Raw genomic sequence first — 24,494 nt, forward strand, 5'->3', positions numbered from 1 at the left:
ATACAGACATGTTTAAACCACGCCCAATTCTGGTCTTTATTCGAGAAAAACACTCTTTTTATTAAAATCCCAAAAGCCCCCCTAAACATCTATCGTATCATAGAAAGAAACTGTAAAAGCAGACATTATAACCCTACATTGCAACAGTCCATGAACGGATCCTTGCTTACTAACGTTTCTGTTATCAAAAGTGACCAAAACGAAGTTTAAAATAGTGATATTATTGTCAGAATTAATTTATTCTACATGTGTCATTTAAAACGTGTCCAACACTTGGAAAAGTATATATAAATTCCATTTTATTCAAATAATATTTTTTTGAAAAATCGGAGAAATTATTTTTTCTGATTTCTCTCATTATAAATGTCATTCTGCACAAAGACATGTTTGAGTTGTTATTGTATGATTCTGGCTGCTGTCAAATTATTTTAGTAAAAACATAAAAAATGAAATTCATCAATTAAAAAAAACATTTTAAACACTGACTGATCCGTTTCATTGTATTTTCAAAACATTTTTATTAATTCATTGTTGCCTTTCTGCATTAAGGTGTGCGTGCGTGCGCGCGCGCGCGTGCGTCAGGGGCGTGGAGGTGTAGGGGAGTGTTGCATCTTCTCACGTGACTCCCAGCCTGTCTGTCCTCTCCTCAGTCCGGATCTCTTTGTTGTGGTTGCAGCAGCAGCTGCTCGCTCTTTTACGCACCGGAGCGGCGGAGACAAGCAGCCTGTGAGGGATCAGCGGGACGTGGAGGAGGTCGCTGCTGCGTTTATCATCCATCCTGCTGAGAGCACTTGCGGGGGACGGAAGGACTAACGGATGGCGGGGATACTGCTTCCTCCCTGGACGAGCCGGACCGCCTCCGAGGCTTCCTGAACGTGGAATCAAGCGAGGAGCTCTCCGCGCATTCCTCCATCTTCCTCCGCGCCGTCTCCCCGCTCTCCTCTGCGCCGTCAGCGGGGCGCTGCTCCTGCTCCACCGGGGGGATTAACGTGTGTGAAGCGAGCGGTCCGTGCTCCGGTGTCTGCAGGTTGGATCGTCTCCATCATGGTGTCAGGCCCTGGGAGGTGTCCCGGGCGCTCCGGCGGGGTTGTCCGCTACCTGGTGTCTGCCTGCCTGCTGTCTCTGCTGCTCTACCTGCCGGAGGCTCGGGCGTCTTATTACCCTCAGAGCGGAGAGTGCAAAGGCAAAGGGAAGGACTGCACAGGTAGGAGAGCTTTATTCTTACCAGCAGCTTTTATATAACGGGGACAGATCAGCATGCAGCGCCTGTAATGCTGCAGGACTGTTTATGATATCTTGTAATATTCCTGCTGCTCTGAGTTTATTGTGACCTTTGCATCTCATCGGGAGTCTAATTATAGTGGCTGTAATATGCGATCAAATGTCTCCTGTCCTTATTGGACATCACTAGTCTGCAGTGAGTGGAGTGAAAGATGACTGAAACCACTTTAATATTCCTGCACGTTGCTGGAAATCTATATGATGGCATATTAAAACAGGAGCGTTGGGACTTCTAGGAGGAGATTTCAGCTGTGTGTTTATGTGTTGCATATATTTGTGTTGATGAAGTTTCTGGGGACTGGCTGCTCTTTAAAAGTCACTTTTTGCAGATGTAATAGAGCTTGAAGGGATCATTAGTAATCGATTAATCATTTTAAAGTTGTTGATCAACGCATTGAGCTGCTTCCTGCTGCTTTTCATGAGAAAATATACTTGTTTTGTATTTTGTGATATTTTTTATTCAGTTTTGTTTTGTGGTTAGGGCTGCTGGCCAATAAAGACTAAATGATACAGTTCATTATAATATAATATAATACTTTACATCAGAGCTGCAGCGATTGTTTGATTAATCGATCAGTTGATAGACGGGAAATTAATTTGCAATCACAGAATAATTAATTTTATTTAAGCTAAAAAACAAACAAGGTGGTTTCATTTCATGCTTTTCTTCCTCATGGATGATAATAAAAAATAAAAAATAGATATTGCAAATATAATTATACATTATCAGACTGTTCAGATACAACAAATAATTTTGTATGATAGTTCACAGGACATTTTTCTTTATTTTCTGACATTTTGTTGACAAAACAATTAATCTGGAAAAATAATTGGCAGATGAATCAATAGCCACTATAGACAGTTAGATACAATTAGAACAAAGAAAAGATTCAGACAGAATAATGTTGGCCATAAAGGTTTTATATTTTTAGTGTCATTTTTGGACATTTTTATAGTATCAAAAAACACATATGCATTAGATTTGAGTAAAAAAAGTTAATTTTCATTTCATTTCATTTATTTATTTTTTTTACAAATCATTTTAAAATCCAAATGAAAATTTCAAATCATAATATAAAGCAAAAACATGATCTTGTAAAAAAAGGTAACCCCAAAAGCGATCAGTAGCTTATAAACGGGGGCCCATAGCATCAAAATAACAATACAATATATTATGAAAAAAATGAAAATATATATTCCTATTTCTACCTGATTTCTATACCTAACCCCAAAAGTAATGACATAAGTACAAAGAGTATAAAGTTTAAACACAATGACAAAAACACATCAGACACTGGTACAGCAGAACAAAATCAACAGTAGTTTTTGTTTTAATCTCTTTTTAAAGATAGACGGAGATGCAGACTCTTTTATCATCCTCTCAAGCTCATTCCAAGTCTGTGGGCCTTTAATGGTCACGCTAAGACTTTTCAGTACATTTCATTTTCTGTTTCTTTCATAAGTTGTTTTCCTCTCGTGTCTAGTAATTTATCATGCAATCAGAGCACGGGGTCTGGGTTGGCAGTACTCTGCACCATATTAGAAATAACTGTCATTTTGATTGTGATTCTGAAAATAACCTCAAGGATTTGTCCTTTTAGTCCACTTTTCTTTTTGTATCAAGCAGAAAAAAGTATGAGCATGATGTGTTTGAGCTAATTAGCTTTACTTGACCTTCGACCTGCGTTGTGACTTCAGCGCTTGGTGAAGTGTGGAAGCTGAATCCAGGTGTTGTGCAGCGACAGCTGGGCCATCCTTTGTGTTTTCAGCTCTCTGTCAGATCAAATTTTGATTCCAGCATCTGATTATCTGCTTTATATTTTCTTCACATTCAGCCTTTAACATTTTCAGTTCAGTTTGCTGCTTTAGCTTCGCAGTTAGCTTCTCTCTCCGTGTGCCACATGTTTAGCTCCTCCTCTTCCTCCTTTTCTCATAATGTTACATTTGGGGTGAACTGGAGGCAGGTAAGGTGTCTCGGTGCAGCTCGGTGAAAGAGACAGATTCATTGTTTCCTTGTGCTGATTAACGGGGCTCAGCGGGTGGAGATGCTGCTGCACCACAAACACAATGATGCAGATTCTTCCATCTGACTTCTGATAACAAGTGATTTAATATTGGCTCAGAAAAACAGCTATCAATCAACTATTCAGTCAGTCAGTTGATATACAATCTGATCGTCAATCAACAGAAGCATCATTTTCATTTTTCAAAGTCTCCACATATTATATATGGTCTGGGTACTAAAGAATCTGTGTATCTTCCCTTCAATCCATATCCGTTTGGAAATCAAATCACGAAAAAACAAGTTCGATTTCATGTTGTATTTTTTGTGAAAGTGAAAAAAACCCGATTGTTTTATTCAAAATATGCCTATGAAGTATGAATTGCTTGTCATTTCTCATATTTTATTTTCCACGTCTCTCTTAACATAATAAGATGGGAAATGAGACAAACAGAAAATGAAAAAATGGGTATTTTTTCATTAGAGGAAAAATAGCAGATTATCTGACATTTCAAAGGGCTTCAATTTTGAAGTTATACATCAGAATGTCTTGAAACCAACAGAGGGACACCCTGGGGTTGTCCACTGTCCACCTGAAGTGGAATGAGTCTTTGATTATGGACGCTTTTCTCTTTATTGTAATCTGAAATTAGAGGAAAAATAACGTATTATGTGAGATTTCAGAAGGCTTTAGCTTTTTTATGGTACATCAGAATGTAATGCAATCAGCTGAGGGACATTCTGAGGTTGTCCACTGTCCTCCTGAGGTGGAATGAGTCTTTGATGCATCGCAAAAAGAAGTTGCGGCTGGCTCGACTGTGGTTTCCGTACTAGGGATGTCGCAGTCGGCCGTGGGAACCTCGGGGTCATGGAATCCTGACCACATGAACACTAAATTGCAGAATGTAAATTTTCAAAATCATCATTCGAGCCCTTATTCTCATACTTGATATCCTGGTCATGCATTGTGTTTAAAAAAAGAGAAAAGTGGGACTTTTGCATAATGTAAACGAAAGGTTGATTATTGAAAAAACAGGTCACTTTTCGTTATCCGTGTTTTGATTTCCAAACAGATATGGATTGAACGGAAGATACACAGATTCTAAAGTATAATCTGTTTTACATTTGTCAACCAAAAATAAAAAAAAACAAAAAACGACTTGTTTTCTCAATATTCGTTTCCAAAACCAAAATGAAAAAGCAGATAACAACTCGTTTTTTTCAATTTCCGATTTTGTGCTCAAATGAAAAATGTAAAAATGGGATAATGAGCGTTTCATCCCATTCATCCATTTTTTTATTTGATGCATGTTGCGTGACGCAGAATTGACCTGCACTGAGACGCTATCAGAGGGCCAAAGCTAAAAAAGAAGAAGTAATATTGTATGTGTGGCCCAAGCTTTATACAGTCTATGAGCCCAAGCGGCAACCTCCAGTCCATGACAACTCTGGGAGTGAAATTTTTGATATCTCACTCGTTAAAGTTTTGAAATTCTGCATAATTAAGCAGGTTCCCACGTTGCTAGCAGCATTAGCTGGCTAAGAACGTAAGCTAGCAAACTACTGTGAATGCTAATAATTGCTAATATATAAATGAAATAAAACGAGAATTTCACTCACCAACAAACTGGAGCATAGGGCTGGGCGATATGGACCAAAAGTCATATCCCGATATATTTAGGCTGAATATCAATATACAATATATATCCCAATATTTTTATCGCAAAGTGAGAGCAAATGTTCAGTCAAAGTCAAATATGACATGTCACAAGTAGTTTTATTGAAACTGTTTATTTAAGTGAACATAAATACTGTATATGGTCTAATTCCATATCACATTTAAAAATATATTGATATATCTTTTATATCACCCAGCCCTACCCCTTCAACCCAGTCTCACAGCAGAATGTGAAATAATCACAAAATTGAATTTATTGAATTGTGCTTGAATTGTGTACATGAACACGAATTTCCACCTTTTTTTGTGTCACTCAGAACGACTTTTAAGAGCTGTATCGTTGGTGCATGCCACACGTATGTCTATCTTTTAGTCCGGACCATATACTGTATCAAACCGGAAGCACAGAAACTGTATTGTGTTTATTCCCTCTTTTTTTCATTGTTTAAACTATAATCGCTACATTACTGCGCATTTAATCACGACATTTTCTTTATTTCCTGCCCTGTTTTTAATGAGCAGTTTTCGTCAGTGGTTCCTTCGAGTCAAAATAAAGAACATATATTCTCATAGTTAATACATGAGAAGGCAAAGTAGTGTTACGATCACTGTGTTATATTTCTTCATCAATTTGCCAAAACAAACCATTTGCACCAACAAGATCCTGTAGAAACATTAAATTCTAGGCTCTCAGCAGCACTGGGAGGCCATGACTGATTTCCAGCCTCTCCTGTCCTCTCCTCTCTGCTCTGTGTAAACAGATTTTCAGTGAATATTTGTCACGTCACCGTTCGTCTCAACATAATCAATAATATCTTCACAGTGTCTCTGAGGAGCAGAATTTAATATTTTTAAGAGGATCTGGTTAGTGCAAACATTTTATTTTTGGACATGTTTTTAATGACACATGTGGAATAAAGTGATTCTGACAGAAAAATCACTTTTTATAACGGAATTTTTCAGAAGTGATCTGTTTAAGGACTGTCGGAAAGTTCAAACTCTGACAATAATGCCTGTTTTTACAGTTTCTTTTATCCAGCACCAGATACACTGTAAAAAAAACGGCAGCTGTGGTTGCCAGAACTTTACCGTAATAAAAATGGTAGAACTTTTTCTAAAATTCCGATAAAAGGATATTAACACTATTGATTTCACTTTTAAGATTGCCATTTTATTCCATATTTTACCGTATAAATAAAACGTTTTTCCATCAAAATAAACGCTGTTTTGCCATATAATTGACAAGAAAATCTTGTTTAAATGCAGCATAAATTGATAAAAAAGATTTGACCATTGAATATTACAATATACTTTTGTATCATCTGCCGCTAGAGCCTTTGCACATACGACTCAAAAAAAGTACAAGAATTATTTTTTCCACCCCGAATGAAAGTGCTGATATTATTTAATAATTTATGCAAGATAAAAACTAAAAACAGTAAAAACATAAAAAAAACCCATAAAAAAATAAGCCTAATTTGCCCTTTAAAGGAATAACCATGCATGCCTTTTAAATGTTTAAGTACAACACTTGATATTGTCTAAGAGTGACCTCTGTGAGCCTTCCTGGGCGTCTCACTTAATATTCCCACAGGGATTATAGGCGACTGCATTCTGCATTAATATCTAATATTCATAAATTCATTATGGTGCAATGCTGTTCTTCCTCTTTAGGTTTTATGAAATATTTAGAAGGAAAAAACAGCGGTCATGTAAATGAGTGTTAGCTGTCACTCTGCAGCCCGCCTCCCTCCTGTTTTATTCATCAGCCTGCAAATCGCCTTTTTCACATTGTTTGCGTTGAGGAAACGGAGCATTTTCCTTTCCATTTTCCTCAGTTGAGCGCACTTTGATCCTGATCTCCTGCACACGGAAGCACGCACACACACACACAGACACACACACACACACACACACACACACACACACACACACCGAGCATAATGCAGATATTCTGCACGACCAAATGAAAATGTTCCGAGTCGCTAAACACAACAAATACGTTGATTTTATTTGAGACCAGAGAGTGAAGTCGCCGTGTTACAGATAATGGAGCGCACCGCTCTCAGAAGTGAGAAAACAGAAGAAGCTTTTTACAGTCGCAGCAAAATAGCTTGTGGCACTCTGTTGGAAGCTGCTGTGTTCAGGGTCTGAAGGGAAAATCCAGCCCCGGAGAAGCATCAAGCATTCATAGCACGCCATTATTCACCGTTATTGTGACTATAGTGTACAGAGAGGACGGTCACCGCTCTGCTGACTTCACCTGTCAACTCCTCACAGAAACATCTGGAACCTGCTGTCTATTTTCAGTTACTGTAGCCAGAAAACACACAGAGGACGAGGGGACAGACCGTGGTCGGGTGGATTTATCTGCAGCGATGCATCATATTCTAAAGGATCATCATCCGTCATCAAAAAGTCATAAAAACAGTTTTCAGCTTTGTGACACAGACTTTCATTTAATGACCTCAAAATGTTTTGAAATATTAGAAACAAGAAGCTTTAATTAATAACAACATAAAGCTCTTACAACTTTTTTAAAAAATGAATGAAAAAATAACCTTTAAATTCAATCAATCAATAAAAATGTAAGGACCTAAACGTCATTGAAAAATATTCTACATTATATATATTAATGAAAGACCTAAAAACCATGAACATTTTTTACAAAATTGACAAAAACAATCTAACAAAAACACAAAAGAGAGATAAAAACTGCTGTTCTCAGCTTTGTGACAATATTAAGTGAAAATCAAAGCTGTCGGAAGGTTCAAATTCTGACAATAATGCCAGTTCTTAAAGTTTCTTTGTCAGATAAACTAACGATCATTTTGAGAAAAAATACTTTTTGGTGGGGTTCAGAGGGTTAAATAGGTTTGAAAACCTAAAAACCTCCCACGGAAAGACTTATTTAGTGTAATACATAAAGCAACCTCATATGTCTCTGCACGTAAATCTTAATACTGAAAAATATCAATTCTTACCTTTTACAGTACAGTTATACTATTATTTATGAGTAAACTACAGAAGAAGCCGGTAAAGAGAGCCAGACCTTTGAAACCCTCTGAACCCAAAAAATGGGAAGTGAAAAATTTTTGTTTTCTTAAGAAAATCTGCCAAAAATGCCGTTTTATCAAAGAAAGAAACGGCAGAGTTTGAACTCTCCGACAATCCTTGAATGAATGACCAAAAAATAGTGATATTTCTGTCAGAATCACTTTTTTTCCCTACATGTCTCATTTTAAACCGTTTGCACTAAAAAAAACCTGTTGTTTTTACAGTAAAAAACCGGCAGCTGTGGTTGCCAGAACTTTACCGTAATAAATACGGTACAACTTTTTTAATATTAGGGTAAAATTATATTAGCACTGTTGATTTCCTGTTTAAGATTGCCATTTTATTCCATATTTTACCGTAAAAGATAAAGTTTTTCCATCAAAAGAAACGCTGTTCTGCCATATAATTGACAAGAAAATACTTCATAAATGCCGCATGAATTAAAGATTTTACCATTAAATATCACAGTATATTTCTGTTAGATATATGGTGTTTTGTACATTTAACAGTTAGAATTTTTTTTTTTTTTTAAATAAATGCAAAAATTACAGTGATGCTTGTATATATATTACAATATATATTTTGCTACAAACACGGTGCCAGTGTATTTAACAGTGGAGTAATGTATTTAAAAAAAAAAAAAACTTTAAAAAATACTGTTTTGGCTGATCTATACATTTACGGTGTTTCATTGCTACTGAAACTGAATTATGCCATTTATCATTTTACGTCTTTTACTGTTGTGGTTTAGCAGTTTTTCACCGTAAAATTTACAGACATTTTTTACAGTGTAACCAGATCCTGTTTAAACATTAAACTGTGCGGTTTAGCTCTCAGATATTAAAGACTCTTTACACTGAAGCTGTTTGTGTGTTTAACAAGCGTTTTATTCGCGCTAATGGAGCCGATGATAAACGACAAGATGTTCTTTATGAAAAAACCAACCTAAAACATGAGAGTATTGGACAAACAGCAGAGACATTAATCATGATCCAACATGTCTCCACCCCCACGTCCTTACACATCCGCCAGCTTCCAGTGTTTCCATGCAGATGCTGCACACTGACGACATGTCTGCTCTGTTAATACAGTAGTTCTCATCCTTTTTGAGTCGCGACCCCCAATTTAACATGCATGTTGTCCATGACCCCCGCTCACTGAACACAATCTCACACGCACAGTTCAGATCACCTAAAAAAGAAACAAAATGACCAAATAAAGGAAACAAAATGACCAAAAAAGACATGAATGGACCACAAAATGATCAAAAAAGACACAAATTGAGCAAAAAAGACACAAAATGACCAGAAAAGACACGAAATGACCAAAAAAAGACACAAAATGACCAAAAAAGACTCAAATTGACCAAAAAAGACACAAATTGACCAAAAAAGACACAAAATGACCAAAAAAGACACAAAATGTAAAAAAAAAGAAAGAAATAAAATGACCAAAAAAGACAATAATTGACCACAAAATGATCAAAAAAAGACACAAAATGACCTAAAAGGACACAAAATGGCCAAAAAAAGACACAAAATGACCAAAAAAAAGACACAAAATGACAAAAAAAACCCACAATGACCAAAAAAAGACATGAAGTGACAAAAAAGACTAAAACACATGAACACTTTAACACAGAACTGACTTCCAAAATGATTTGGCGACCCCCAGAAATCATCTCGCGACCCCAATTGGGGTCCCGACCCCAAGGTTGAGAATAGCTGAGTTAATAAACCGTTCCTCACTGACAGCACACATTTTTTTTCTGAACAAACCGACTTACTGCTTCATGTCAGATTCTGTCCAGAAGTTGTTAAAGTTCGTACTGCCTCACTTTAATATTTATCTTTGCAAATCAGAAATGAAATGTTGGTCTGGTGATAAAACTGGTCGTCCCAAATTATTTAGGCTTTAGGCTTTTGGTTTTATTTATTTGCACAGTTAGAATTACATAAAATGACAAAGATAACATATAATGTAAAGTGCAGGGAGAGGCAGAAAACCCACATGGGCTTATTTATTTAAAGCCTCCACCTAAAATTTCATAGTTATTAGAAAGTAATAAACTGATAATAGAAAAAAACAAATGTATATGACAATAACAAAAACAAAAACAAAAATGAACATGTTAAAAAAGTGTATTTGTGTGTGAATTAGAATTTTAAAACAGCAGTTAAATGAGCTTTCAGACATCTTTTGAAGCATTTTACAGAGATGGAGTCCGTTGCCAGATGGGAAAAGGTTTTCCATAATTTATTCCCTAAATTGAACAATAAATTGACCTCTGCATGTCAGAAATCTTGGAGGATGAAGATCTAAAGATTGACGCGTTGAATAAGAGTGAATCTGAGAATTAAATTTAAAATAAGTCTTAAAGTGCTTTGGAAAGTTTTCATGATCTGAATATACCTTAAATAAAAACACATATTTGAGAAATATTGATGTCATGAACAGTAAGTATCTGGAGTTTCTGAAAGAGGAACAGATGAGGCATGTGACTCAGATCTGGTTCATCCTAACAAAACGTTTGTAATTAATTAATAATTAATAATTAATAATTCTATGGAGTGTAGTAGAAAAGGTGCTTGCCCAAACTATATTACAATATGAAAGATATGGATAAATTAAACTATAATAAAGTGTATGAAGACAGTTTGTAGTTACCAAATTACTAATCCTCTTAATTATACCAATATATTTGCTTAGTATTTCGGTCTATAACTGAGTCCTAACAATGTTCTTCAAACAAGTGAAAAACCTTGGCAAAAAATGAAGAAAAATTATTTTAATGAAAATACTTCAAACAAGCAGAATTTCAATTAGAGTTTCTTTGTTAGCTTTTATAAAATAAGACTCTAATGATTCAGTTTGAGAAAATAATGACATTTAATTTTGCAGTGCATCGTGATAAGAGTTTTGGCGTTGCACACAAATATGTTTTCCAACCTTTTCTGCTCCGCGGAGCTATTTTTAGGATGAGAGATTCTCTGGGAGCTGACAACATGTCGTGTGAATCTGAGCTGCTTCTTCTTCTTCCCAGGGCTGATTATTATATTAATATTCTTGGTTCTCTGTCTGGACAGTTTAAAGTCAGTTTTATGACTGTGTTCAAGTGAGGAAAACCAAACTAGAGTATGAATTTCTACAGTCCAATGAGTAAAAACACGTCTGCTAAGAAGTTAAAGTGCTGTTAAAGAAGCCGCCTGTCATGCTGTTTCAAAAGAAGAGAGAAAGATATAGAAAGATGTTTACTCTGGGCAGAAAAGTCTGTTTTTCTGGAAGGATGCTTGTTTTTCTGCAGCAAGATTCATATGATTTCCTACAAAATGTGATGTGACAAGCCGCATGTTGCTGCTGCACCGGATTTCACAAACACCTGCTCTGTTCAACACGTTGTAAAGCTGTGAAACTCTTGTCGTCTCATGACGTGTCAATGCTTCTTAGGACTAAAATAAGACTAAATTAAATTAAAGTGCAAATCTCAACAGCTGCCAAATACAAAAAAATACTCTTGACTCTTCAGTGCAAAATGGAAGTTTTAGAAAATTATAAAAAAAATTCTACAATGTCATTTAGCAGACCCTTTTATCCAAAGTGACATACAAATGAGAATTGATACAACACAAGCAAGGATGAAGTCAAGAAACATAGCAGAGGAAGTGCCGTGGGTTCAGTTCGAGTCCATTAGGACAGTGATTCCCAACTGGGGGGCCCCGACCCCCCCAGGGGGGCGGCAAAGATCCACGGGGGGTCGCAAAGCCCTCTTGATTTTAAGGGGTGTAAAAAATGTGTTAAATATGCATGGGTCAGCATTTAAGTCATTAGTGGGACAAAAACAACTAAATAAAGGCTACATTAAACGTTTATTCATTTATTTAAATAGAAAAATCACTGTAGAAAAGTTTAAAAGTAAAGGCTATATCGTGAGAATAAGGACATGTGTAAAATCCCTCCTGCAGTATACACAGGTAACCTCACCTAGCGGTTACCTCACCTAGAGGTAACCTCACCTAGCGGTAACCTCACCTAGAGGTAACCTCACCTAGCGGTAACCTCACCTAGTGGTAACTTCACCTAGCGGTAACCTCACCTAGCAGTAACTCCATCTAGGTAACCTTACCTAGTGGTAACCTCACCTAGCAGTAACCTCACCTAGCGGTAACCTCACCTAGCAGTAACCTCACCTAGCGGTAACCTCACCTAGCGGTAACCTCACCTAGCGGTAGCCTCACCTAGTGGTAACCTCACCTAGCAGTAACTTCACCTAGCGGTAACCTCACCTAGTGGTAACTTCACCTAGCAGTAACCTCACCTAGCGGTAACCTCATCTAGCGGTAACCTCACCCAGCGGTAACCTCATCTAGCGGTAACCTCATCTAGCGGTAACCTCATCTAGTGGTAACCTGACCTAGCGGTAACCTCACCTAGCGGTAACCTCACCTAGAGGTAACCTTACCTAGCGGTAACCTCACTTAGTGGTAACCTCACCTAGTGGTAACCTCACCTAGCGGTAACCTCACCTAGCGGTAACCTCACCTCGTGGTAACCTCACCTAACAACAGAAACACAGAGCTATTGGAAAAATGGCGAAGCGTCAGGGAGACGAAAATGCTGAATATCTCAAAAAGAAAAAGAGAGGCTACCACGAAAGTTACATTGAGTTCGGCTTCATAGAAGCAATGGACAATTCAAGAAAAAGGTTGGGAACCACTGCATTAGGACACAAGTGCTTTTAGGTCTCTGAGCGGTCAGTGTGCTACTTGTCATAGTCGTCAGTGTAGATCAAGAGTGAAGGTGTTCAGTAAAGAGTTGGTCTTCAGTCTCTTCTTAAAGACTGAGAAAGACTCAGTGGAACAGATGGAGTTTGGAAGTTGGTTCCACCACCTATAGGGCTCTACAGAGGAGAAGGAGGAGAGTCTGGTTTGAGACTAGAGATGTTCAGATACCATTTTTCCCTCCCGATACTGATTCCGATACTGTGCTGTGGGCATCGGCAGATACCGAGTACCGATCCGATACCAGTATGTTATAAAAAAACTGTAGTTAAATACAATTTTGAGACTACTAAACTATATACTTCAACTTCACCACATTTAAAGGCAAATATTGTATTTTTACTACATTTAGCTGAAAGCTTTATTTACTTTTCACATCAAGATTTAACATAAAAAAATGTGATTAAACATTTTTATAAATGAAACCACACAAAAGTCCATTTGCATTTTTCATCATCTAAAAACCAGTATTATCATGAACGATACGATACGGCACACCCCTTAAGGACAGATTATTATATTAATATACAATTTTATTTATATTATTATTAACTTTTTCTGTCTGTCTGGAAAGTTTTATGTTTCTGTTCTGGTAAGAAAAAGGGAAGGAATCAAAACCCAAATAAGAGTATGAATTTCCACTGTACAATAAGTAAAAACACGTATGTTAGGAAGTTAAAATGTGAAGTATTTTTCGGGGAAATTGCTGTGAAAAAAGCCGATTTTCTGAGGAACAACAACAAAACAACACAATTGTCCAGAAGTTTTAAGCAGCAGAATTAAATTGATAGAATGGCCCAAAACTCCAAAGGGTTAATAAGCCTCAAGATGCAGTTCCAGCTTTTTAAACTGACCACCTGCTTGCTCATTCTGAGTCAGAACATCCAAAAGCAGTGAAATGTTTCACAGTTACCAGCTGATGTCCGGTCACTTTCTCTCCAGCTGAGAAGGAATTATCCTCACATCGTTTTTTTCCAACTGAGTTTGGGGCAAACCAATTATCTGCAGCGCTACGGGGTGACAGGCACTTTTAATTGTCTTTCACAAGGCCATAAAAGGTGTTTGTCAACCTCTATGTGGACTTTTTTAAATCTGCTGTGGTTCTCTGAGTTTAATTAAGCCTGGAGGATAAAACGCAGCGCAGAGTCGAGGTGGTGTTTGGGTGAAGCTGCAGCTGTCTGATGACAAACAGTCTGAATGTTAAAGAAAAGGTCAATTTCTGAAAAGAGACATCATTTAAATCACTTTCCTTTCTAAAAAAGTGACCAAAACAAAGCTTGAAATCATGAGGTGATATTTCTGTCACTTTATTCTACATGTGTCATTTAAAACGTGTCCAAAAATAAAGTGTTTGCACTAACCAGATCCTGTTAAAAACATTAAATTCTGCTCCTCAGTGACACTGTGAAGTGTGTGATTTTGCTGAGATGTTTACACAGAGCAGAGAGGAGAGGTCAGGAGAGACTGGAAACATGACAATACTTACAATACAATCATGTGAAGCAAAAATAAGAGGGTTTCAATTTGCTGTTTTTTCTGATTTCTGTCATTCTAACTGTTATTCTGCACAAAGACATGTTTGAGTTGTTCCCATTTCTAGCCATGATTGTGCTGATTCCAGACAGCTGCAGGATTTATAGATTTATATAGATTGTATATATTGCAGTGAAATACAAGAACACAGAGAGTAAAATGTAAGAAGAGCAAAAAACGCCCTGAAACAGGTCGTTGGGGTTCAGAAGTTTATGTTACGCAGATGACTTCATGCTATATTTGGAGTGTTACCCACATCTCTTTGTGGTTGCTGGTGGGGTTATTTTAGGGCTCTTGACTTCTTTAAACAAAATTATTATGTACACATATATAGCATGGTTTGACATTAAAGGAGAGGAATAAACAACGCAGTAACAGAATCAGGATTCATCTTTTATCAGCACTGCCTAGTTTGACAGTTTAATCAAAGTTTTGTGATTTACACTGGACGTTAGTCATCCTATCAAAGCTGCAGACTGGCTCGATGAAGACCAGGACCTCTGGAAATGACTCATGTGAGAGTAAACGGACTCAAAACAAAACACGAGCTCTGCAGATTAAACGTAACACAGCCGTTTGGTGACAATTTGCTTCTTGTTTGTTGTGAAAATGCACCAAATATCACATGGAAGTAGGGTTGCACAATTAATCGAATTTTAATCATGATCACGATTTTGGCCACCTGATCGTTGACGATATTTCCATTTTAAAATGCGTCTCTCCTACATATCTAATCAAGCACTTTCAAGCACCAGTCGTCCACCGACCACCAGGGGGCGGGGCCTTTTTTCTCCCCTGAAAACAGCCTGGTTGCTGATTGGATAGAACACTAAGCAGGATTTGATGTAGTACTTGATGCCACAACAACACACACCACTTGTAAAAGCCGGCGAAGCAGTGTTGCCAACTTATCGACTATATTTAGCGACTTTTGCAGACCACCTTAGCGACTATTTTTTAAAAAAAAACGACTGGCGACAAATCCAGCAACTTTTTCTGGTCTTATTGGAAAATCCTTCTTACTCTTCTTAACGGGCCGCGGGGGCCAGATGCTCTTTTTAACGAGCCGCGGTGGCTGGTGGCTCGTTAAGAAGAGCATCCGTAAGAACGAGTCGAAGCGGAACATTCCTCCTGCAGCAGTCTCTCTCAGCTGCAGAGCCAGAGGGGATGTTAACCCCTTAGCGTCCAGTCTGCAAATTGCTAACCGGCTAACAGTTAGCTCTGTAGCAGTACATTGTGTATGTGCTGCTGCTGCAGGAGGTGTTCACTTAGAGATCTCTGTTTGTTTACAACAAGCACCCGACACTAAAAACTGTTCCTATTGTTTGTTTAAAAGTAGTGCAATAAAAATACAGATGTTTTCCCTAACATGATGAATAATCGTGATTAATAATCGTGATTACAATATTGATCAAAATAATCGTGATTATCATTTTGGCCATACTCATGCAGCCCTACATGGAAGCATTCATTTTCACATTAAACACAACATAAGAACAACATTTCATAATAACGATAAATAGATGCATTTATACATCACCTATCTATTTCATCGGATAAAGATCTTTACATTTCTCCTCTTATTCAAACGTTCATGCACTGATGGTGGCAGGGATAAAACCGCCATGCTCGTGATTACAGGACTCTCCCTCCTGAGTAACAGCCATTAATAATAATCCTAACACACAAAATAAAAATCCTGAATTGAACGTTTCACATGTTAAAACATGAAGTTTTTAAAGTGCAGTTTTTTGGGGTCTTGACTTGACTGAATATCAAGTATTCTACTATGCTTGCTGCAATGCTTCTTCCCGAGCCCACAGAGTCTTAAAACTTCACATTTCATTATCATTTTTGTGCATAATGAAGGAGATTTGTTCCTGAGACTTTGAAGCAGCGGCTGCTGATTGTTTTTTCTATTTCCCTGTTTTGTTGGCTGACAGACTACAGTAAAGTAACTTGGCTGAATAAACTGAATATTGAATGCAGAACCACCATTGTGTTTAAGATAGATTTCTTCTTATTTATGTATTTTTTCTGCTGTTTGAAAGAAGAATCTCTCTGGGATGGTTTTTGCCTGCAGACAGGAGAAATTTTAAAAATCCATCATGTTGGCAGCTCGTGTAGAACTCTTGTTACCTCGCTGTGGCGAGCAGAAAAACATCTCTCCGTCATGTCATGGAAAAAAGAAACGGGTGACTTGATCCGTATGAGAAAGCTGCTGGTGCTGAGCAGCGAGCGGCACTGTGGGCCTTTGAATGAAATAAAATACAATAAAATAAAATAACTAATTCTATTTCTTCTATTTGGTGTTTAATTCTGATATAAAATTAGACATATAAAGGCAAAAATCAGACAAAAGATCCAAATCCAAACTTTCTCATTTTGTTTATGTTATTTTCCCAACAACCTCTCATCACAAACACACTAACAACAACAACTCCTGTGTTCTATGAGCTAGAATGATCCTCTGTAGCGCCCCGACAACTTCCAAAGTTCACATGATCTGCTGAGTCCTTCTCAGTCTTTAAGAAGAGACTGAAGACCAACTCTTTACTGAACACCTTCACTCTTGATCTACACTGACGACAAAAATAAGTATCACACTGACCGCTCTTGCAACCTAAAAGCACTTGTGTCCTAATGCAGTAGTTCTCAACCTTTTTGAGTCGCGACCCCCAATTTAACATGCATGTTGTCCGTGACCCCCACTCACTGAACACAATCTCACAGTTCAGATCATACAAACTCAGTTGATACGACAAATTTTGGACAAATAATGAAGCAGAGAACAACTAAAACATCTCTCTGTCTGTGCATTTATATATAGGAGTATATATTTTTTATATTTTATTGTTACTTTTAATCTAAGTCCTTTGCTATCAGTTTAAAGGTCCATTCTGACCTCCTGAGTGTGTAACAGTCAGCTTCAAGCCAGAGACTCCTTGGAAAGTAACAACTTGATACTTTGGGATTTGTCAGAAAAGACACAAAATTACCCCAAAAAGAATCAAATTGACCACAAAATGACAAAAAATGACCAAAAAAGACACAAATTGACCACAAAACGATCTAAAAAAGACACAAAATGACCAAAAAAAGACACAAAATGACCAAAAAAGACACTAAATGACCAAAAAAAAAAGACATGAAATGACCAAAAAGACTTTTTTATGATTTTATGTTTTTATTTGTATACATATATATTTTATTTTATGCGGGCAGTACATTTTATTCATCTTATTTTATCTTATTGTATTTTACTGTTCTATTCTTGACCTCATCTTGTGTTATCTCTTTATTGTTGTGCAGCACTTTGGAAACCTTGTGTTTGCTAATATTGTGCTTTATAAATGAAGTGGATTGGATTGGATTGACTTTGACTGAACATTTGTTCTCACTTTGCGATAAAAAAATATCAGGATATATATTGTATATCGATATTCAGCCCAAATATATCAGGATATGACTTTTGGTCCATATCGCCCAGCCCTATCTGTTCGTCGCTTTGGATAAAAGTGTCTGCTAAATGACATTGTAGATGTCAAAGGAGGTAGGATGTATATTTTGTCAAAGGAGTCTGGTGGCTTTGACGAGAGTGATATGTGCTGCTCTGGACGAATTTTAGCCACCTAAAAAAATCAGTCCGACAGCTCTTTCTGACGGGAACTGAAGCTGTTATGGATGATCTGAGAACACAGTTTAAATCAGACATTTTTATCATTATTTTAAGCGCTGATTCGGTTATTTCTACTGAAGGAAGCGTTTGTTACTGAAACTGCACTGTAAAAAATGTGTGTAGATTTTATGGTGAAAAACTGCTAAACCATGACAGTAAAAGACCGTAAAATGATAAATGGATTAATTCAGTTTCAGTAACAATGAAACAACGTAAATGAATACATCAGCCAAAACAGTATTTTTTACAGTTTTTTTAAAATACATTACTCTACTGTAAAATACACTGTAATATGTATTTAATGTAATATATATACAAGCCATCACTGTAATTTTTGCATTTATTTTTTGTAAAAATACTTTTTCTCACTGTTAAATGTACTAAACACCATATCTCTAACAGAAATATACTGTAATATTTAATGGTAAAATCTTTAATTCATTCATTTATAAAGTATTTTCTTGTCAATTACATAGCAGAACAGCGTTTCTTTTGACGGAAAAACCTTTTATTTATACAGTAAAAAAATTGAATAAAATGGCAATCTTAAACAGGAAATCAACAGTGTTAATATCTTTTTACCGTAATATTAAAAAAAGTTCTACCGTATTTTATTACGGTAAAGTTCTGGCAATCACAGCTGCTGTTTTTTTTTACATTTACAGCCTTTTACCGTCATGGTTTTAACAGTTTTTCACTGTAAAATCTACAGAAATGTTTTACAGTGTACAGTAAATTTCTGGAATATAACTTTACAGTGTTCTAACATCTCTCTGGACTTTGGGCGTCAAACCAGAGGAACAATTAGGATTTGGCGGCAGCCTCCACCCCCTCGCTGAGGAAAGAAAATTATTTTTGTGACATTGGTTTAATGTGTGTGCTGTCAATTACTGGAGGTAATGCTGCACGCGTCAATGGCTCAGTAGATTAGCCGTGAATGGCAGCTTTATGAAGGCCGGGGAGTTGTGGAGGCCTCATTTGTCACATTTAGAGCGCTGCAGCCTGCACGGGGCTGCTGCTCTCAGTTTCTCAGGCCTGATTAAAGAAACGGCCTCATCAACATTGAGTGATTGAGTCCGCACGTCAGGACACATTGAACAGCAGAGTGTTTCCCAGCGAAGAGGAGCCACAAGCACTCAAACGCACACACACACACACACACACAGGACTAAAAGTAAACACAGGAAGGACCACACAAGTGCAAAATGAAGCCTGTTTACTTGAGGATGATTGTGGGAAAAACGACAAAATATTTTATGGGAAGTGCCTTTCGTTTAGACGTTGACGGCGTTTTGGGGCTTAAAAACGCAAAAATCTGGGGCGTCCCGGTGGCTCACACTGGTAGAGTGCTTACCATTAAGGCTTAGTCCTTGCTCCGGGTTCGAATCCGGCCTGAGGTCCCTTTGCCGCATGTCCTCCCCTCTGTCACCCCCTTTCTATCTGTCACTCTCAATAAAGCATGAAAAATACCAAAAAAATAATCTTAAAAAACAACAAACAAAAAATAAACCGCAAAAATCTGAAACCACCCTCCAGAGTGGAAAACTGTAATCCGCTCGACCTCAATTAAATTGTGGGCAGAATTTTCATTCAACAAATATATGTCAAAATATATATATACAAAATATATCGATATATCTTTTATATTGCCCAGCCCTACGCCGCGGATTCGCTATGTTCGTTATTCGTTTCTGATATAAATATATTTATTTCAGAGAAAGATTGGCCTGTTTTATTTCATAGGCTATTTTTATTTAAGATTTTTTTTATTTAAATGTGCACTTTATGGAGCTTTGATTTAAAAAAAAAAAAAAAAAAAAAAAAAAAAAAGGCAGGTACTGTTGGTTAAAGGTTAAAGGTACTGTTGTTATACAGTATTTATGTTCAGCTAAATAAACAGTTTCAATAAAACTACTTGTGACATGCCTAGCTTTGAATGAACATTTGCTCTCACATTGCAATAAAAATATCAGGATATATATCGTATATCGATATTCAGCCTAAATATATCGGGATATGACTTTTGATCCATATCGCCCAGACCTAACAGCATTAACTGAATATTTTCTGTAGTTTTTCTAAATAATTTGCTTCAGCATTAATGGAAACACCGCTCTTGTCTCTGTATTTTATATTTATTATATCTGAGCAACGTGAGACTAACAAGGTTAAAGATCATGCATCTACGGAAAGAATGGTTGACCAACAGGCCAGGTTAAAGCCTCACACAAACAGGTGGATATATTGTTGTAATGAAATCCAGAGAATAAACTTCCACTGTCGTAAAATCAAGTGTTTCTATGCAGCTTCGAACATTGAATACATTATCCTTATTTAAAGGCTCGTTAAAGTCACCGGACTGATTTTTAACAACTTTCCTGGTTGCAGAAACATCTAAGATAATTTCACACGACGTCTCGTCTCATAAAAAGATTAAAGAAACCTTCTTTCTGCTCGTGATGTTTGTGATTCTTCTTCTCTTGCTGAGAAATGTAAATAAAGTGTGTGTCCTGCTGTTGTTTACATGGTGTCGGAGGCTTGTTGTGCTGCAGCAGCTGCAGGGAGCAGCGCTCACACACTCATCTGAGACCCAGTGTGTTTCTGTTTTACACTCTGTGAATTATAATCCTGTCCCAGATAGAAACAGCAGAACAGATTAAGACAAGGATGGTTCTTTTGACTGTCTTGGTTTCTGTTATCCTTTAATTGTCATGTTGTTGTAGCAGTGTGACATGTTTAAAACTCTCCGATCATCAGTGACAATAATCCCCGAGCCTGCACGCTTCACTGCACCAAAGAGCTTCACCAGTGAAGTGATACAAGACAGATGCTGATTTTGCATTTCTATCTTTTATTTTATTTTTTGTAGCGAGCTGAAATGATTTAATTTCAGCCAAAATATCTATATAAGCTGCTCTGTTTCAACAATGTTCGGCTGATTTAAAGACAAACTGCACACCATTTCTTCAACAACTCCCCGGCTTGGTTGGCTAACTGTCACTTAAAGAAGATCTTATGTTTTGTTGAACCTGGTCTCATAGGAATCCGTGAAATAGCCACGGATTCGCTTAACTCAAAATCCGTGGAAAACCACGGAATCACTCAAATTTCCGTGAAACTGACACGGATTTGGCTACAATGCAAGTTAATGACAGTCATATCCCGTGGCTATTCCATGGATATTTGTTCCTATTGGTTTGTTCCAAGTCACGTGACTTTCAAGGTCCCGGCGGTCAGAACAAAAAACATGGCGGACAGTTCTCTCATTTTTAGTGAAAAAATCAATATTTTGACTTAGTTTCTGCATAAAAATAGCGTGGCTAACACCAGACCAAATCTCATTGGAGATTAGGTCTGGACACCTTCAATGCTTTTCTCCGTAGAGGAGGTGTGGTTTACGATCCTCCAGAGCCGTTTATTGGGAGCTTAGAATGTCTATTAAAGCGTCTGTAGGTAGCTCTTAGCCAATCAGATCAGTTATACCAGATGATGTAGTAGAGCAACAGAAATTGATGTTTGTTGTGTGTGTGTCTGTGAGAGAGTGTTGCTGCTGCTTTGCTTCTCCAGTTCTCGCTTTCTGCAAGATTATTTATTTTCACGCTTTATTCCCCCTCATGTCATTCAGCCACACACATCCACTGATTTTATGGGCAATAAACAAGCTGCTGCGGGTCTCTGGGGGCTCCGCTGTCCCCCGGCTGGTAGCCAGATCACCGGTGGTGACCGGTGACCGGTGACCGGCTATTAGCGGTCTCTCGAGACCGCTAATAGCCCCGCTACCGGTGATCTGGCTATGAGCCAGGGGACAGCGGAGCCGCCGAGAGACCTTTCGCCTTTCAACTTTCGCTCTAAACTATTTAAAACACCATCTAAAGAGAGTTTTGCGTCTGCAGCAGCCATGTTGGATCCGGAAAGCTTCCAAGTGCCGAGTAGTACGCGTCATCGTCTTGCATTGTAGCGAAATCCGTGTCAGTTTCACGGAAATTTGAGCGATTCCGTGGCTATTCCACGGATTCCTGTGAGACCAGGTTGGTTTTGTTGAACTTGCTCAAGAATATTATTGTAAATAAGTCTCAAAACTTTTTGTAGTGCCTTTTCTCATGTAAGGGGAGTCTTCATTATTATCTGACGAGACTGCTGAGGGGAGGTTTACTTTGCCCAGGGCAAATACTAACGCATTAAATAAATCTGTCCTGTTCAGAGCCGTTCTGGAGTGAAACTCCTCGCCACTTTACATCGTATTAATAGATTCCAAAGAGACGTTTTTTCTTAAACAGTTTCTCTTAATGTTGCAGCTGCAGTAGCTAAACTGTACGGGTGCACAAGGGTCTTCGTAAAAACAATCTTCCTATCCTGTGAGACCACTTTTTCTTTTCTTTTCTTTATCTTTTATTTATTTTTTTGGTATCTGTTTGTATGTTGTGTTATGGTGTTTGTATGTTGTGAATGGACTCTTAATTGTACTGTACAAGTATTGTGCCATGTCTTGTGACATGTTTGTGTATGTGTTGTGACTGCATTGACTGTTGTTGTTGTTGTTGATGATCTGGGAGATGGGACAATTTGATTTAATGTTTGGACTCCAGGAAGAATAGCTATGCTAATATGCTGGTGCTATTGGACATCCAATAAATAAATACATTTTATAGATCTGTGAATGGCTCCCAAACTGCAGATTTAAGGTAAGAATATTAACTTCTGACATGTTTACAGCTTCATTAATGCTTAATTAACCAAACAACCATCTTCTCTACGGGCCGGCCAGAAAGGTCCTGGTTAGAAATTATAAAAGAGAGTTTAAAATGTAAAATAAATGCATGTTAATGACAACAGTGAAGTATTTTTGATTTTGGCATGAATACCAAAGTGAATGTTGAGTTGATTTAATCTTTTTTTTGTCAATGTCATATGATACACTGTAAAAAAAACAAAAGTCTTACAAAGTCTGGCAGCAAAAAGTTGCCTAACCAAACCAAACAAAGTTATTTCACAGATAATTAAGAATATAATGCAGTAAAGTTATTGCTTTAACTGTCCTAAGTTGTTGATTTTGATTTTTTGTTTAAATTGTTTTACTTTAAATTCAAAGTTTTAGTAAGAAAACAGAACGTTTGCTTAATTTTACATTCAGCAATATGATGTGTATTTTTTTTTACATTTCTTACACAGAAGTCACTTTAATTCAACATTCAAGACCATTAAGCGATTTTAATAATACTGTAAAAAAAATAGAATAATAATAATAATGTCCCATATTATTAATTAACAGATTTCTGCATGCATTTTATGGTAAATATTTGTAATGAAAGTAATGAACTTCTTGGCATTTGTTAACAAATAAAGTAAAGTTCTGGAAAATATATATTTTTTTATCTTTAAACAAGAAAAAATATGAATCATAATAAACTGAGGTCAAAGGTCACGGCACAAAGATGGTTTCTTGTAAAGAAACGCACAGTTTGGTTTGAGATGGTGTGTTTACTGCCCGCAGGACGTTTCAGCTGTGTCTCTTCTCATTAGGTGGTCTGCAGATGTTTGAACTCTCTGCTTGACTGTTGCTGGAGGATATTTATTCTGAGAACAGCGTCTTCGACTGTAGACTTCTAGACAGGACCAGCGCATTCTCTGCTTTACTTGACCCTCCAGATGAACCGTGTTGAGTCAGCTCCTGCAGTGTGTATCGGAGCGGTTAGTTCAGCTGGTGTCAGGAGAGATGCTCGACCTCTTTCACCAGAGAGTCTCCTCTCCTTACTGTGAGAGTCTCAGAAAGTCTCATCATACACAGTTGAAAAATGATTATTCTACACAGGGTATTTAAGACTGATCAGCTGTAACGTTAGACACATTATCATCAGGGAACAGAGATACAACCTCACAACAACGTTACCTTATTTATTACTGTAAAGTTCTGGCAACCACAGCTGCTGTTTTTTTACCATAATAACTAGGGGTGCACCGATCGATCGGCGCCGATTTCCTTAATTTTGCAGGATCGGCGATCGGCCGATTCCTTCACATCAAACTGATCTTATCTACCTAGATAATAACCCCCCACCGGCGAAGCAGTGCTCCCAACTTTGTTGCTAAATTCAGCAACTTTTCAGACCCCCTATTTTTCAAGAAAGCGACTGGAGACAAATCCAGCGACTCCTTCTTACTCTTCTTAATGAGCCGATAACGAGTCAGAGGCCGGCTTGTTAAGAAGAGCCGCCGTTAGCGGCAGTTAGCTACAGTTAGCTCTGTAGCAGTACAGTGTGTATGTGCTAATAGGCTAACAGTTAGCTCTGTAGCAGTACAGTGTGTATGTGCTAACAGGCTAACAGTTAGCTCTGTAGCAGTACAGTGTGTATGTGCTGCTGCTGCAGGAGGTGTTCACTTAGCGATCTCTGTTTGTTTACAACAAGCACCGACACTCTGTGCACAGTTAGTGACGCCGGTTAATTCACAATCACTATGTTCATGCTGCTTTCAGCTGCTGACGTTGTG

The 24,494-nt window shown here is 37.5% G+C and overlaps 1 protein-coding gene across 1 annotated transcript in view; it reads left to right on the plus strand.

Moving 5' to 3' along the window:
• Positions 1-666: 666 nt before the first annotated feature.
• The window catches only part of tmeff1a (transmembrane protein with EGF-like and two follistatin-like domains 1a), a 128,343-nt gene continuing 104,515 nt past the window's right edge, over positions 667-24,494 (plus strand). The window contains exon 1 of the mRNA XM_059345337.1: positions 667-1,204. Within this exon, the coding sequence (XP_059201320.1) occupies positions 1,045-1,204 (160 nt within the window). The 5' untranslated portion in view covers positions 667-1,044. The remainder of the gene's footprint in view (positions 1,205-24,494) is intronic.

Source organism: Centropristis striata, chromosome 11, assembly GCF_030273125.1.
Source record: "Centropristis striata isolate RG_2023a ecotype Rhode Island chromosome 11, C.striata_1.0, whole genome shotgun sequence".
Taxonomy (NCBI): Eukaryota; Metazoa; Chordata; class Actinopteri; order Perciformes; family Serranidae; genus Centropristis; species Centropristis striata.